Source organism: Micromesistius poutassou, assembly GCF_964030765.1.
Source record: "Micromesistius poutassou genome assembly, chromosome: 11".
NCBI classification, from domain to species: Eukaryota; Metazoa; Chordata; class Actinopteri; order Gadiformes; family Gadidae; genus Micromesistius; species Micromesistius poutassou.
In genome coordinates this window covers 1,702,012-1,714,671 of record NC_140281.1, presented here as the reverse complement: position 1 = coordinate 1,714,671, position 12,660 = coordinate 1,702,012, and the positions used below count along the sequence as shown (strand labels likewise).

Sequence of the window (12,660 nt, the reverse complement as noted above, 5' to 3'; positions counted from 1 at the left end):
TGTGTGTGTGTGTGGACACATGTGTGTTTAGGCTTGGAGTTTTAAGAAGTTGTGACTTCGGCAGAGTGGTGTACGTGTGTGTGTATGTGAGAGATAAGATCAGTAGATGCCTGCAGTTAACTTACTGGCGTCTCCTCTTGCAGGCGGTAATTTCCTCCTTTCACGTGTCCCTTGTTTTAAGGTCGTAATTGAATAAGCTTTACAGCCCTGTTCGCTTTCAGTGCCCTGAGTGTGTAGGCTACCTTTTACACTCCGTTCAGAAGTAAGACACAACTCATGTGTTTTTTCTGTACTTTTCTGAAAATATCATGTAAGTTTACAAATGACTGAATTGTCTTTCCTTTGATTCCAAGAAGATATATTTCCTTCATTTGTTTTCCCTCTGACTAGCCTTTTTGTTTTTGCAGTAGGTAACCCAGAATGCAAAATGAAATCTACTCAACACTATTTTTAATGTGAATAATTTTATTTAGCAGAGAGTAGACTTACACATACGTAAGGACATTTCTTGGTGAGGTCAGAGCACAAGAGACACAAAGCAACATATCTAAACACAATAATCAAAACAATACACGTATGTAGTAGCAGTATTTACTCACCAGGTTCCTACGAACCATACGTTACGATTGAACGATGTCAGCTGTGAAAGGCTGGGAGGCAATGAGAGGGCCACAGGCCGTGAAATGGCTGCGAGGCCTGGACACTATAATTAGAGTACATTATAATGAGCACCGGTCGAACACTGTGTTCAGCGTAACGACCGCTAACGCCACCGCGTTGGGAGACAGAGCTTCTCCTCTGGGCTAACAAAGAGCCCCGCTGGCCCCCTCGGGAGTCGAGTGGGTCGCAATCGGTACACTCGGTACACACCATCTTAATCTACTGTGAGGGGCCCCTGGCTGCGCACCAGAGCCGCGGATCACTTGCGGTTCGGTCGGGAATACACCGTTGTCATCCCCCCCCCCCCCCCCCCCCCCCCGACCGCAGGTCTCGACGCCAGCTCCGCCGCTAGCCCCGCCGCCAGCCCCGCCGCCACCATAATAAACATCAAACAATAGCCGTTGCTAACCAGAGACGACGGCCAAAGCTTTCAGCTCCGCCGATCCCGGCGGAGCTGAGCTAGCTGTGAACTGAGCGAGAGCGACGCTGCCCCCGGTCGCGGTGTTGAGCTTCTCACGTCCCTCGGATTAAAATAGCTGGTTATGAGTTGCGGCTGGTGTGTGTTTTTTTCCTTTTGGTACCTTGAGTCGTACACTCGGCGGCTCGCCGTGCGTACAGGTTGGGACACAGCGCATGACCTCGCTGAATGGGCCCTTGTGGGCAGGGATCCCTTCTCCACCAGACTGAGACCCGCTCCGCACGTAGCTTATCTGGGAGTTAGCGGGGCGGCTACTCAATAGATAGATAGAACAATAGATTTTTATATTTGCTTCAACCCCCCCCGCCCCCACCCAACATAAACTCTACTGTGTGCGTGAGGGGAAATCTTAGAAGAGCGCAGTCATGTCATGCCTGGTTTGTGTCAATAAAACCCGTTTCTTTTTTGGACGGTGGAAGTATTCCAGGACGTTGGATGTCTTATAACTCACCATCAAACTGTTTTGATTCACTTTGTGCGAACGCTTTCTGGTCTTCATCTCCTGGACACTTTTTCTTTCTTCCAAACCGCCTGTTTTCTTGTTCTCCCTCTCTCTCTCTAAAAACAACAACAAATAGTACGGTCGATAGATCAGAAAGGAAATCTCCTTGCAGTCATGCAAGTGTCGTCGACTTCGCTTTTTTTCAAGTGGAAACACTTAACATTCGTTTCTTCTTTCCTGTCGGTTTGAAGCCAAGACAGTGCCTGGGAGCACACACACGCAGAATCCCATGGTCATAAAGTCTCGGTGAGAGGAATGCAATGGCGGTTTCTTTTTTTTCCCCCCTTAGCCTTTGTCCTCCTGTTAAGCGCAGCCTGTAATCTCACCAGCATCTCCATCTGCCCTCGTGCCCCCAGCCCCCCCGCTGTCTGTCTGTCTGAGACGCCGGCACAACTAGACCCGCACTTTATATGTCCTCAGTCCCGCATATGTGTTACGTGACTGTAGGTGCGCCCAGAAATGTCTGTTTCTGCAGGTCATACAGTTTTTGCTTTTGTTTAATGTTGTTTGTGTTACAAAAAATATATATATGGTTGGTTAAACATATTGCACACTCATTGGCCTGCATTCACTCTTTCATTGTAGATCAAACAAGCCTTGAAGGACCTAGCTCAGGAACATAAGGGTGTCTGATAGTCTGACATGCCATGTGATCGTCGGGTTAAATACAATATCTTGGGTATTGCCTAACCAGGTCCCTATCATCACTCTCTTTTCCTTTCTGCTAGCTGTCAAGTGGGTGATTATCTGTGATTGATCCTGCAGCCCTGCCCTGTGTGGCCTCTTCCATCAGCAACACCAATCAGCCATGTGTGTGTGTATGTGTGTGTGTGTGTGTGTGGCTTCAGGGAGTGTGTGTGTGTGTGTGTGTGTGTGTGTGTGTGTGTGTGTGTGTGTGTGTGTGTGTGTGTGTTCATTGTGCACATCTAGGTCCGTGTGTGTGTGTGTGTGTGTGTGTGTGTGTCTGTGTGTGTTCAGTTTGTTTGTGCTCAGCGTGTCTGTGTATGTTCAGGGAGTGTGTGTGTGTTCATAGTGCCCGTCAGGTTGTGTGTGTGTGTGTGTGTGTGTGTGTGTGTGTGTGGTCGCTGAGTGTTCAGTGTGTTTGCTTTTGTTTTCCTTGTGCACGTGTAGATCATTGTCTGAGTGTGTGTGTGAGTGTGTGTGTGTGTGTGTGTGTGTGTGTGTGTGTGTGTGACACATGCACTGTTTGCACATGTGTCAACAGACTTCACAGCCTGCCGGAGAGCAGTTCTAATTTATGAGTCATTTCCTTTTGAAAACAAGGTGTCACCACCCGGCCCTCGTATCAAGATACCTGTTTCCCCGCCCGGGTCGGAAGAGGGAATGAGCCAAGATGGATGGGATAGGGGGAGACGCTGGTCAGAGACTTGAGGATTAATGGTGTGTGTGTGTGTGTGTGTGTGTCTGTGTGTGTCTGTGTGAATGTCTACGTGTGTGTGCTTGCTGCGTGAGGGTGCATGCGTGTCAGTGTATGTGTACGTCCGTGCGTGCGTGAGTGTGTCTATGTGTGTGTGTGTGTGTGTGTGTGCGGGCCTGTGCGTGTGTGTGTGTGTGTGTGCGCATGAGAGAGTGTGTGTGACACCGGGTAACATCTGGAGGAATAGCAGATGTAGGAGCAGAGGAACACGGAGTGGAAGGGAGGAAGGGACGAGGGGGATGTTTGCGAGGGAGTGACAGTTAAAAAAGAGGTGTGGGGGGGGGGGGGGAGGGGGGTGCGGGAGCGGGAGAGAGTGAGGGAGAGAGTGAGCGAGAGAGACAGAGAGATGTTTTGGCTAACGCGCTGTGAAACCAGATGAGTCAGGGATGGCTCACCGGCCCAGGGAGCAGACAAAGTGGGGGTTGAGGTTGCTTAAATGTATTTTTGTTTAAATACGTAGTGACGTGCAGGACTCTGTGTGGGCCGCCTCCCTTTCCTGTTTGCACGCCTCTCCCCATCTGTGGGATTGTTGTCTTGATTTGTTAAGATGCGTGACGCTCAGCCACCCTTGTGAATGGAGTCGAGGATGTGTTGTTTTCTTTGAGTTCCACAGTAGACGCAGGATTTGTGTCGACTCACACACGTCTGGCCTTTTGTTTTTGAGTCCGTTGAACTGACCTGAATCCGTGTCACAACAAGTCATTTGTTCAGTTTGAAGAAAAAGGAAACACTTCACTACCAAAATGGGACAGTGTTCCCTGACACCCGTACTTGGTGCATTTATCAGTGATGGCGTCGTTTCATTCTTACGTTGACTCAAAAAACAGTATGGCCTAACTGTTGTGGAATTCGTTTTTGTTTACAACACCTGTGTTTAAGAGGGCTTTAAATAGCATGTAAGGGCTCAATTCATCGCCATGGCCCGCATTCACTTTGGATACGGTCAAGTTTCCAGTCGATGAGTAGATTCATCACCATGTAAGAGCTGATATTCATTTCACGGTGATTACATAGCTGTTTAAATAAGGGCGGTTTCAAGCACGGCCCCATACTTCTACCGTCAAGGGTATAATGACCCCTCCCACCCATCAATAGCAGCTTATTCTCTGAAAAACCAACAAGAACGACTCGTGTTGAACGGCCGACCTATAGGCAGCAAACTCTCGGGACTCTCGGTTCAGGAAATCTCCACTTTTGACAGCTTTGATCAGTGCCGGAGTTGTTCAAATCACCTCCAAAGTGTCCTTGAGAGGTTCAACCTGCTTGCTTTCCCGTCTTCGGTCTCCACGACTTTCTCCCCTACGATCCATCTGCCTGTCACTCTCGGAGACTCCCTATCAATCTTCCCCTCTCCCTCTCTCTCTCCATGTGTGTGAGTCGGCCCCCCCGACCAACGGCCAGCCCGCGCGTTTCTTTTCTTTTTTTTACTAGCAGCCTCCCGTGGGTCCCACGGTTACAGGAAAATAAACACTTCAAAGCACTTCCAGGGCCGACGCCTGTTCCCTCTTACACACCAATTATGGATGGGACGGCTGAGGCTCGCCTGCATTAACGTCAGCCAGGTTGGCGGTGGAGGTGGAGGTGGCGGTCACGGCGGTGGTGGTGGTTGTGTTGGTCATGGTGGTGGGGGTAGTGGTGTCGGTCATGGCGGTGGTGGTGATGGTGGTGGTGGTGGTGGTGGTGATGGTGTTTGTTGTGATAGTGGTGTCGTGTTCAATTCATTATTTGTTGGTGCAGCGTCTGAAGAGTCCAGACAGGGCCGGCCTGTTCTGTACCGTCCCAGCGGTTCAGGGACTCCTCCCTCTGTGAATGGGCTCGACTCTGTGGTTCTGCTGCGGTGTGATGGGAGAGACTCAAGGTTTCGGCAAATAGTTTGAGAAGAATCACCACTTGTGGTACGACGGTGGCCTGATGTTCCGGTCACTGCAGTGTTTTTTTTTCTGTAAACCAGCTGGGCTTTATTACAGGTCGTCATTCATATCTTCCCTTGATCTTTACATTTTGATGGGACTGTTCCAGTTTAATTCTGCTCAGAGCCTCACCAGAACAAGGTGATGAAAAGTTACAACCTATAGGCAGGATGAGTGACATCAAAGACAATGGCAATGTCAAAGACGTCTAAAGCAAAAAGCGTGTTTCACAATAAGGACGTTTCTGAAATATTCACCCACTAAGGCACATTCATTCTTTGTGATAACATGGGAGACATATGGTGCGTGTGTGTGTGTGTGTCTGTGTGTGTGTCTGTGTATGTCCCAAGTGTGTATGTTATGTGTCCTTCCAAGTGTGTGTGTGTGTGTGTGTGTGTGTGTGTGCTCATATTAGTCTTTATTTCACTGTTATTTCTTAGATTTATCTCCAAGCAAGCAATGGTGTTTAGGGTCTACTTCATTTTTCCGCCTGTGTTTACAATTTGCATACTTTTACTGACCACTGTAACTTATCCTCTTAAGGGGATAATGAGTGGGCCCCTTGGTATACAACTGGATCTGATATTATGGAAAGTGTACAGAGGGAAATGTTCTATGTAGAAAACCTGGCTCTCCATGCTAGTCTTGGTGATAAGGTCCACAATGTACAAAAACTGATCCATTTGTACATTAGTCCAAAAGGTGTAACAAATGAGTCTCTTTTGACATTTCTGAAAAAACGCATTTAAACCAGCATTTCTTTGACCGTAGTTTAGTTTTTATGTTTATGGCCATAGCAACCAATAAGGTATTTGGACTGTAAAATACATAAACTTTTACACTAACCTTATACGACTACTATACCTAATGTCTGTTAGGTTTACACTAGTATTTCTTAAAGTGCCTCAAACTGCCCCCCTCCGCTCCCCCAGTACAGTTTGTTAGCAGATCTGAAGATGGTGATTGGACATCTCCTTCCCCTTTCATTTTTATCTCCTTCGAATCTGAAAGCATGTCTTTGCTCCAGAGAGGTACCCTCTCTCTCCTGGGTATATGGAGAGCCTGGCCCCCACCTTGAAAGGCTTAGCTCCATGGGCCTCGGTAAAAAGAAGAGGAGTGGGATGGTTTCATAAAGGGAGCAGAACAAGACCACCGCATGTGTCCCCCTAATAAAGCGGCATGGGGGCCCTCGCTGTGAGGAGATGGACATGCATGCAGAACCTGAATCACGGGGCCCATTCAAACCCCGCCACCTGGTAAAAGGACCACAATTTGGATTCAGGCATTGTGCAAGAGTTTTTGGAAGTAATGTGTTGCAAAACTCTTCTGCAGTGGATGACACTTTCACTAAAATACATTACAAACTGGTGTACATTATGTTGTTTTCATTTCCATTTGAGCTTATCAATCGTATCGTAGATCAATCCTATTTTTATTTCTATTTAAGGGAGTTTAATATGCTGTTATTTGAGAACTATTCACGATCTTAATGGAAATATAGTTCACAGGAAGGCATTTGTCTTTTATTACTTGTTTTCTATTCACAGACAAATAATGAGCAACAGCAGATAGCAAACCACAGGGAGGAATGTCTTGTGGACGTAGGGAAGATGTAGGTCCCTTTCTTTGTACAATACTGGCTTTCTCCAAGTCGCCCTCCCCCCCCCCTCTCCCGCCACCCCCACCATCAATCATGCACTCAGACACTAACTTAGGGAGGATTGTTGCACGGAGGTTTGGCCAGGGTTTCTCTGAGATTTAGGTCCTATGGAAGGGGCCCATAGACCCCCCCCCCCCCTTCTTAATCTCCTGACAGGACTGGTATGCCGTTTGCTTGCACTACCGATTTCCACCATCGTAAATCAATGGGTGCCCCGGCCCCCGGGAGTCCGACTCCCAACAATCGACAAGCCCTGCCTGAAACCCCGGGCAACGACCCCGGTGCATGTCCAGGACGGACGCACGTCCACGGGCCCTAGCCGGCGTCTCGCAGCAGGAATGTCGAAGGCACCGCCGTGGAGATTATTTGGATCTGGAAAGAAAAGTATACCACCAGGAATTTCCGGGCCTTATGGTCTACGGTTTTGATGGGTTCTGGCTCTTGGGTGGTCACATATGATTAGCCGAAGATGACATGTTTGAAGACGCATATGGACATGGATTTATTGGTTGTGATGTTCAGCAGGCTTTCGTGTGTGTACCAATATGTACTGGATGATACTCTGGTGGTTTGTATCATCAAGCCCCACTTAAGAGTGACCACAGCACATTTATTTTGTTTTGAGTAACATGGGTAACGATTTCGCAGAAATTGACCTTTTATATGTTTTTGTGTTTTTGTGTGTGTTAGGGTTAGTGTGTGTCTGTGTGCGTCAGTGTGGTTTGTTTTGTTGACCGTTGTGCCCAGTTTAAAAGGGTTGAAACACAATGATCTAATTGCAAACCAATCCATAACCCATAATAACCCTGCGGGTTTCCACACTTTGCCTCTTAAAAACAATATTCGTTAATAATATATTAACGACAATACGGTGTGTTTGCGAGAAGCATCTCTCCTCCCCCCCCCCCCCCCCGGTGTGGGGCTCCAGTTGTAACCTCAGCTGGTGAGGCCCGTGGTCAGTGGGTTCTGGGATGGCAGAGCAACATGGTGGTAGAGGGACACGGCTGTAGCTGGAGGAAGCGGCCCTCGGTTGGTGCTCTGGTGGAGCAGCGTGGAGATGGGTCTGTCTGGTGCCAGCCACCAAACGTGTAGGCCCGATGTCCTGGAAGTAGGACGGGAAGGGACGGCGGGTTTTGATATAAGGAGTATGTTCCTCTCTGTTTTCTGAGCTTATTGCTCTGGCGGGATTGCGATTCGTTTTGGACACTTTTCTTGCTGTGGTTTTGAAGAAAATGTGCGCACATGGGTTTTTTTGTTTTCCGTCGGTTGAAACAAATTGGCTAACCTGGTGACGGATGGTTATATCTGCAATGCGACTCTTTGTGTGCGGTTGTGCAATACAGGGTTCTTAGAGCTGAGCAGTAGGCTGTGTAGATTCAAATTGTGCATGTTGTTGTGGACTATTGTGGGGTTTTCATTGTCATAACATTGGGTAACAGCTGGGTTGATGACTTGGTCCTGGCTCCACTACGATGATCCGAGGTAGTGAACTGCTCCCGGGTTGAAGATAGATTGCTCATTCATGAAGTTGAACACTAATTATTTATATTTTTGTTATGTTCTATTTACAGTTAATAGTCATCATCCAAACCAAAACACTGTCACATTTATCATCATTGAGGCTCAAAAGTTCGTAAAAATACGTGTCGGTATCACACAGCTGTGTGTAATTACCCCCACATCTGATAGGAGCGCTGGGCTATCCCACCGCTAAGTAGATCCGAGGCAGGCTTCTTCAGAATGCTCCGGAGCTTGCGTCAACGCTCATTCCCCAGCTTGGCGCTCCGTGATGTCATTGAGCGCAGAAGGCGACGTGGGTGTCTTCCGACTCCGGCCCTGGAGATGTGGCAGGAGAACGATGTCTCCCCCGGCAACAGCAGCAGCAGCAGCAGTGTGCGCTGAGGGTGTTTGATTGATGACCCCAAGAAGAAGGGTCCTAAAGGCAGATGCTGATCTCATAAGTTCAGTTGGATTTTCTTTTTTGGAGTGAGTGAGTTTCAGAGAAGGGGGGGGGAGGGGGTCAGGGGGTGTGCGGGGGGATGACGGAGCTGGTTTTGCGAAGCACGGGTCTGTCATTAGGGGGGGGACAGAGGACTTTGTGGAGCACTGAGAGGAGCCAATTATTTGTGACTGCTTGGAGACAAGTCTGTGGCTGTTGTAAGTCAATTGTCTGCCGTTAGTGGGTTACAGATGGGTGGGCAGAGATCTGACGAAACCCACCCACCCCCCTCACTCTGGCTTGGCCATGAAAGATTGAGAGGCAGTCGCTCTCACTCTCGCTCTCTCTCTCTTTCTCTTTCTCTCTCTCTCTCTCTCTCTCTCTCTCGTTCTGTCCTTCCAACCCCCCATTGTTTTTGAATTGCTAATGCAAACATTATTTAATAAGAGAAATTGTCATGTGGTCACATGTGTGATGGAATAAACTCAAAGTATGACGGAGCGTCTAAAGTCTTTCATGTTTTCAGCGTGGTTCTACCCCATCGGGTCCAATACGGGTAATCGCTGCTTTCTGCTTTCATATCGGAGGTATTGACCACAAAAGCAGAGACGGGACGTTTCAAAAGCCATGTGATTTTTTAAGAAATGCCGCCATTGAGTTTGACGTTCCACACAGAAACGAGGGGGCTTTCTGTTGTGGAGACATTACTGCTGTCCATGAGTGAAAAAAGGCATTGTTAAAGACGGACCTGTTTATGTCTCCGTCTGTGAGTGTGTATGTTTGTGTACGTGGAAGGGTACTGTGGGTGGCTCGGCATGTCATTTCTGGTCCTTTCGGATGTAAAGCAGACGCCGTCTCCTGCCCTGGGGGTGGTTGCTGTGTGCAACATGATTTAATATGAAAGCCACCAAACCCGAGCGGTGAATCAGACCCACTGTCTTCTGGAAGTGACCCCCACAACTATTGGGCAAAATGTGATGAGCGGCAATGCGGAGCCGCACTCCAATTGTGGTTCAAATCCCGGCGCAAATTGTTGGAGGAAGCATCGCTGGAAAAGCCAATGCGCGTTTTGGCGGGCTTGTTGATCGAGTTGAACAAATGGAAACAACGCTCTGCCATGACGTAAACAAGGCTAACGATTTCCAAACCGTGGTGGACGTTCAAAGGGTATATATCGTCTCTGATATCGTCACATCGTGTAGTACCCCATAGAAGCACTCCATCTCACGGATCAAAAGCGTATAGAAACGGGCGATAGCCATACAGTTGTGCACCAGTCTCTCTCCACATCTGGACGAGGGACCCGAGCTGTCCCATTTTTCATAATTTGGATTGTGCAGTCCATCGCTGGTTGTTAAAGCCTTGTGATTTTGATGTGTACTTATTATGATGGAACACAGATTCTTATGAATACAATTCTTCCCCCATCCTGATATGGTTTTTATTTGGTGTCCACTACCAAAGGTGACCTCTTGGGTGAGGCAATGAATGAAGGGGATGCTCTACGTTGGAAGGGTATCCTAATCATCTGTTGGATGAATGTCCTCAATGCGTTTACAACTTTTTAAGTTTACATGTTTTAAACATCTGCTCTTCTTCTTCTTCTCTTTTTCCACTTCACCAGTTATTAATTCCACTTCATAAAAAAGTGACTAAGAGGTTATTTGGAGATGTTTCTTCATCCCCTAGGTGTACAGTTAGGTTTGAGAGGAAGGAAGAGGTCTCCCGGCGTTACAATTGTTAGCAAAACAAAACTTAAGATCACCTTGAACGGTGTAATGTATCATGATGGTTTGTCGATAGGTTGAGAATAGCTTCTTCCCCATGTTATTAAGTATCCTTGAAAAGAAAGAAACATGCCGCTTAGTGGCTTCAACTTGTCTATTATGTGTCACGTCAAAGATAACTGAATCAGAATATACAACTTCTGACAATTGAGAGATAAAACAGTTGAAGGAAATCCATGTGTGAGGGTTTCCTGGTTCTTCCGTGAAAGAGATATCAAGTTCACAAATTCAAATTCGCTTCATGTGCAAGTTTGACTGACTTCAATGAATTGTGAACAAAAAGTGAACCGTCTCATATCACAGATTTATGTACAACTGTTTAATACGATCAATACATCGATTTATCAAAGGAACCCACTTCCTTAGTTTTTCCGCGTGCGGTGGCTTGGTCGGCCGGTGAGCCTGAGCAGCGGTTGGTGGCTCGGGTCCTGCTGCTGTTTCTGTCTCCTGGACTCGGGTTCCAGGTCCCAGATGGTCCTCTAATCTACAGGTCTCTCTCGGGTCAGCCCCAGCAGAGCGCAGGTAACACGAGCCAAACTCATATAACCCCTACGTCTCCCCAACCCCTCCACCGGCCCCGCCAAACACATCCATGGAGACCCGCAGATGGACGACCTGAAAGTCCATCTCACCCTGGAAACCCTGGGAGTGGTGATTCAGAGGTTAGGCTAACGGAAACCCACTTAATCTAAAAGCCCCACTGCTGTGGAGTCCAATCCCCCCCGGGCGGGACTATAGTTCTCTGACTCGCACTCAAGCGGTCAGAGATCTCCGAAAGCGACAGCGGCGGTCAAAGGTGGTGCCGTGATCGCCGCTAGGTGTGGTACGGGACTCTGGGTGTTTCCTACCTCCAGCGTGGGAGTCGTTTGGCCCCTGTCCATTCATAGTGGGGGCATGGTAGAGCCCCGAGCGCCACCTCAACGCCACGTTTCTTATCACGGGGGCCAGGGAAAGACATTACCCCCCCGGCTTCTCAGGGCCTGATCCCCGGCCCAGATAAAGCAAGTCGATTGGCCCGGATTGAGTTTCCTCCACCGCCCCCGCCTCACCCCTCGCTCCTCGCCCCTCACCCCTCACCCACAGCCTCCCTCCCAGTACCTGGGAGAAGAGTTGACGCAGCAGGTCCTCTGCCAGGATAGAGGCGTCTCTCTCCATCTGAACTCCCCTCCTCATATCCTCCTCTGGTACAGCGTCTAATCATTTCCATGTTGCTGTATCGGTGGCCTGATGGTTGCCCTGGGTGGGTGTTATTACAGCCAGGTTACAGCTGGAAGGCATTTGAACCACGCAGGCCGACTTCATGGGTGTGAATTAAGTTTGTTGGATAGCAATTATTTTTTACTCTTTGTTAGCAACTATTTGAATCTGTCTCTATGGGACTTTGATCTTTAATTTATTACAATTTATTACACTGTATTTTATGTTAACTTATCAGTGAATATACTGTATATTGGTAAACAACGAGACAAACATATGTGTATGTTTGTATATATACATATATTTGACCATTTATTTTTGGAAATTTTAGGGGAAGCTGAGCTTCCCTTGCAGTCTTAGAGAAATCGCCACTGACTTATATATACTGTATATATATGTATATAAAGACTTACAGTAGACATTCTGGAGATGTAATGGTACAGGCCTACTTATTACTATGTGAATTTTCTGGTTCATAGATTCAATTGTTCAGTTTTTTTCATAAATGTAGTCGATTTGGATGGATTCTCCCTACATGTCAAGAAACACATATCAATTGATATGTGAACTGGATTCTTTGCAACAGTATTACAGTGTTTATTTTAGATTATATAATTGTTGCTACTTCCCTGTATACTGCACTTTCATTCACATGAGGCAAACCTAAATGGAGCATTTTCCACTTTCCAAAGTCTGGCTTGTAAATAACTTTACAAGCTTCACCGTAAAACACCTCTCAGGATGAATTGTAGCGCATAATTCATGCTTTCAGTACCAGGGGTCACTACGCACGCCAGAACAGGGTCTTTTTGTCGACCTAACTGCCACAGCAGCCTCCATTTTCTCCACCCCGTCCCACAAAGGCAAGACTTTCTCTCAAGACTTTCTCCTCCACCCCCGCTCGTGTCCCCATTTTTTTTATTTTTATGTTTAACCGATAAATATTCTTTCAGATCGAACAAGAGCAGGAGAAAGGGGTCTTGTAGTTCAGTTTAATACGAAGGTGTAGACACTTCTGCCTGTCTCCATGCAGAGCAGAAGGTGGATGGGGTGAATGGGGGGGAGGGGGGGGGGGGGGGTGGGGCGGGG

At 47.6% G+C, this 12,660-nt stretch overlaps 1 protein-coding gene across 1 annotated transcript in view; it reads right to left on the bottom strand.

The window, feature by feature from the left end:
- LOC311355857 (uncharacterized protein) overlaps nucleotides 1–11,529 on the bottom strand; it is a gene marked incomplete at both ends in the record, with an annotated part of 39,933 nt that extends 28,404 nt beyond the window's left edge. Inside the window, 2 exons of the mRNA XM_084475674.1 lie at nucleotides 10,928–11,016; nucleotides 11,473–11,529. Of these exons, the coding sequence (XP_084331800.1) occupies nucleotides 10,928–11,016; nucleotides 11,473–11,529 (146 nt within the window). The remainder of the gene's footprint in view (nucleotides 1–10,927; nucleotides 11,017–11,472) is intronic.
- Between the last annotated feature and the right edge of the window lie 1,131 nt (nucleotides 11,530–12,660).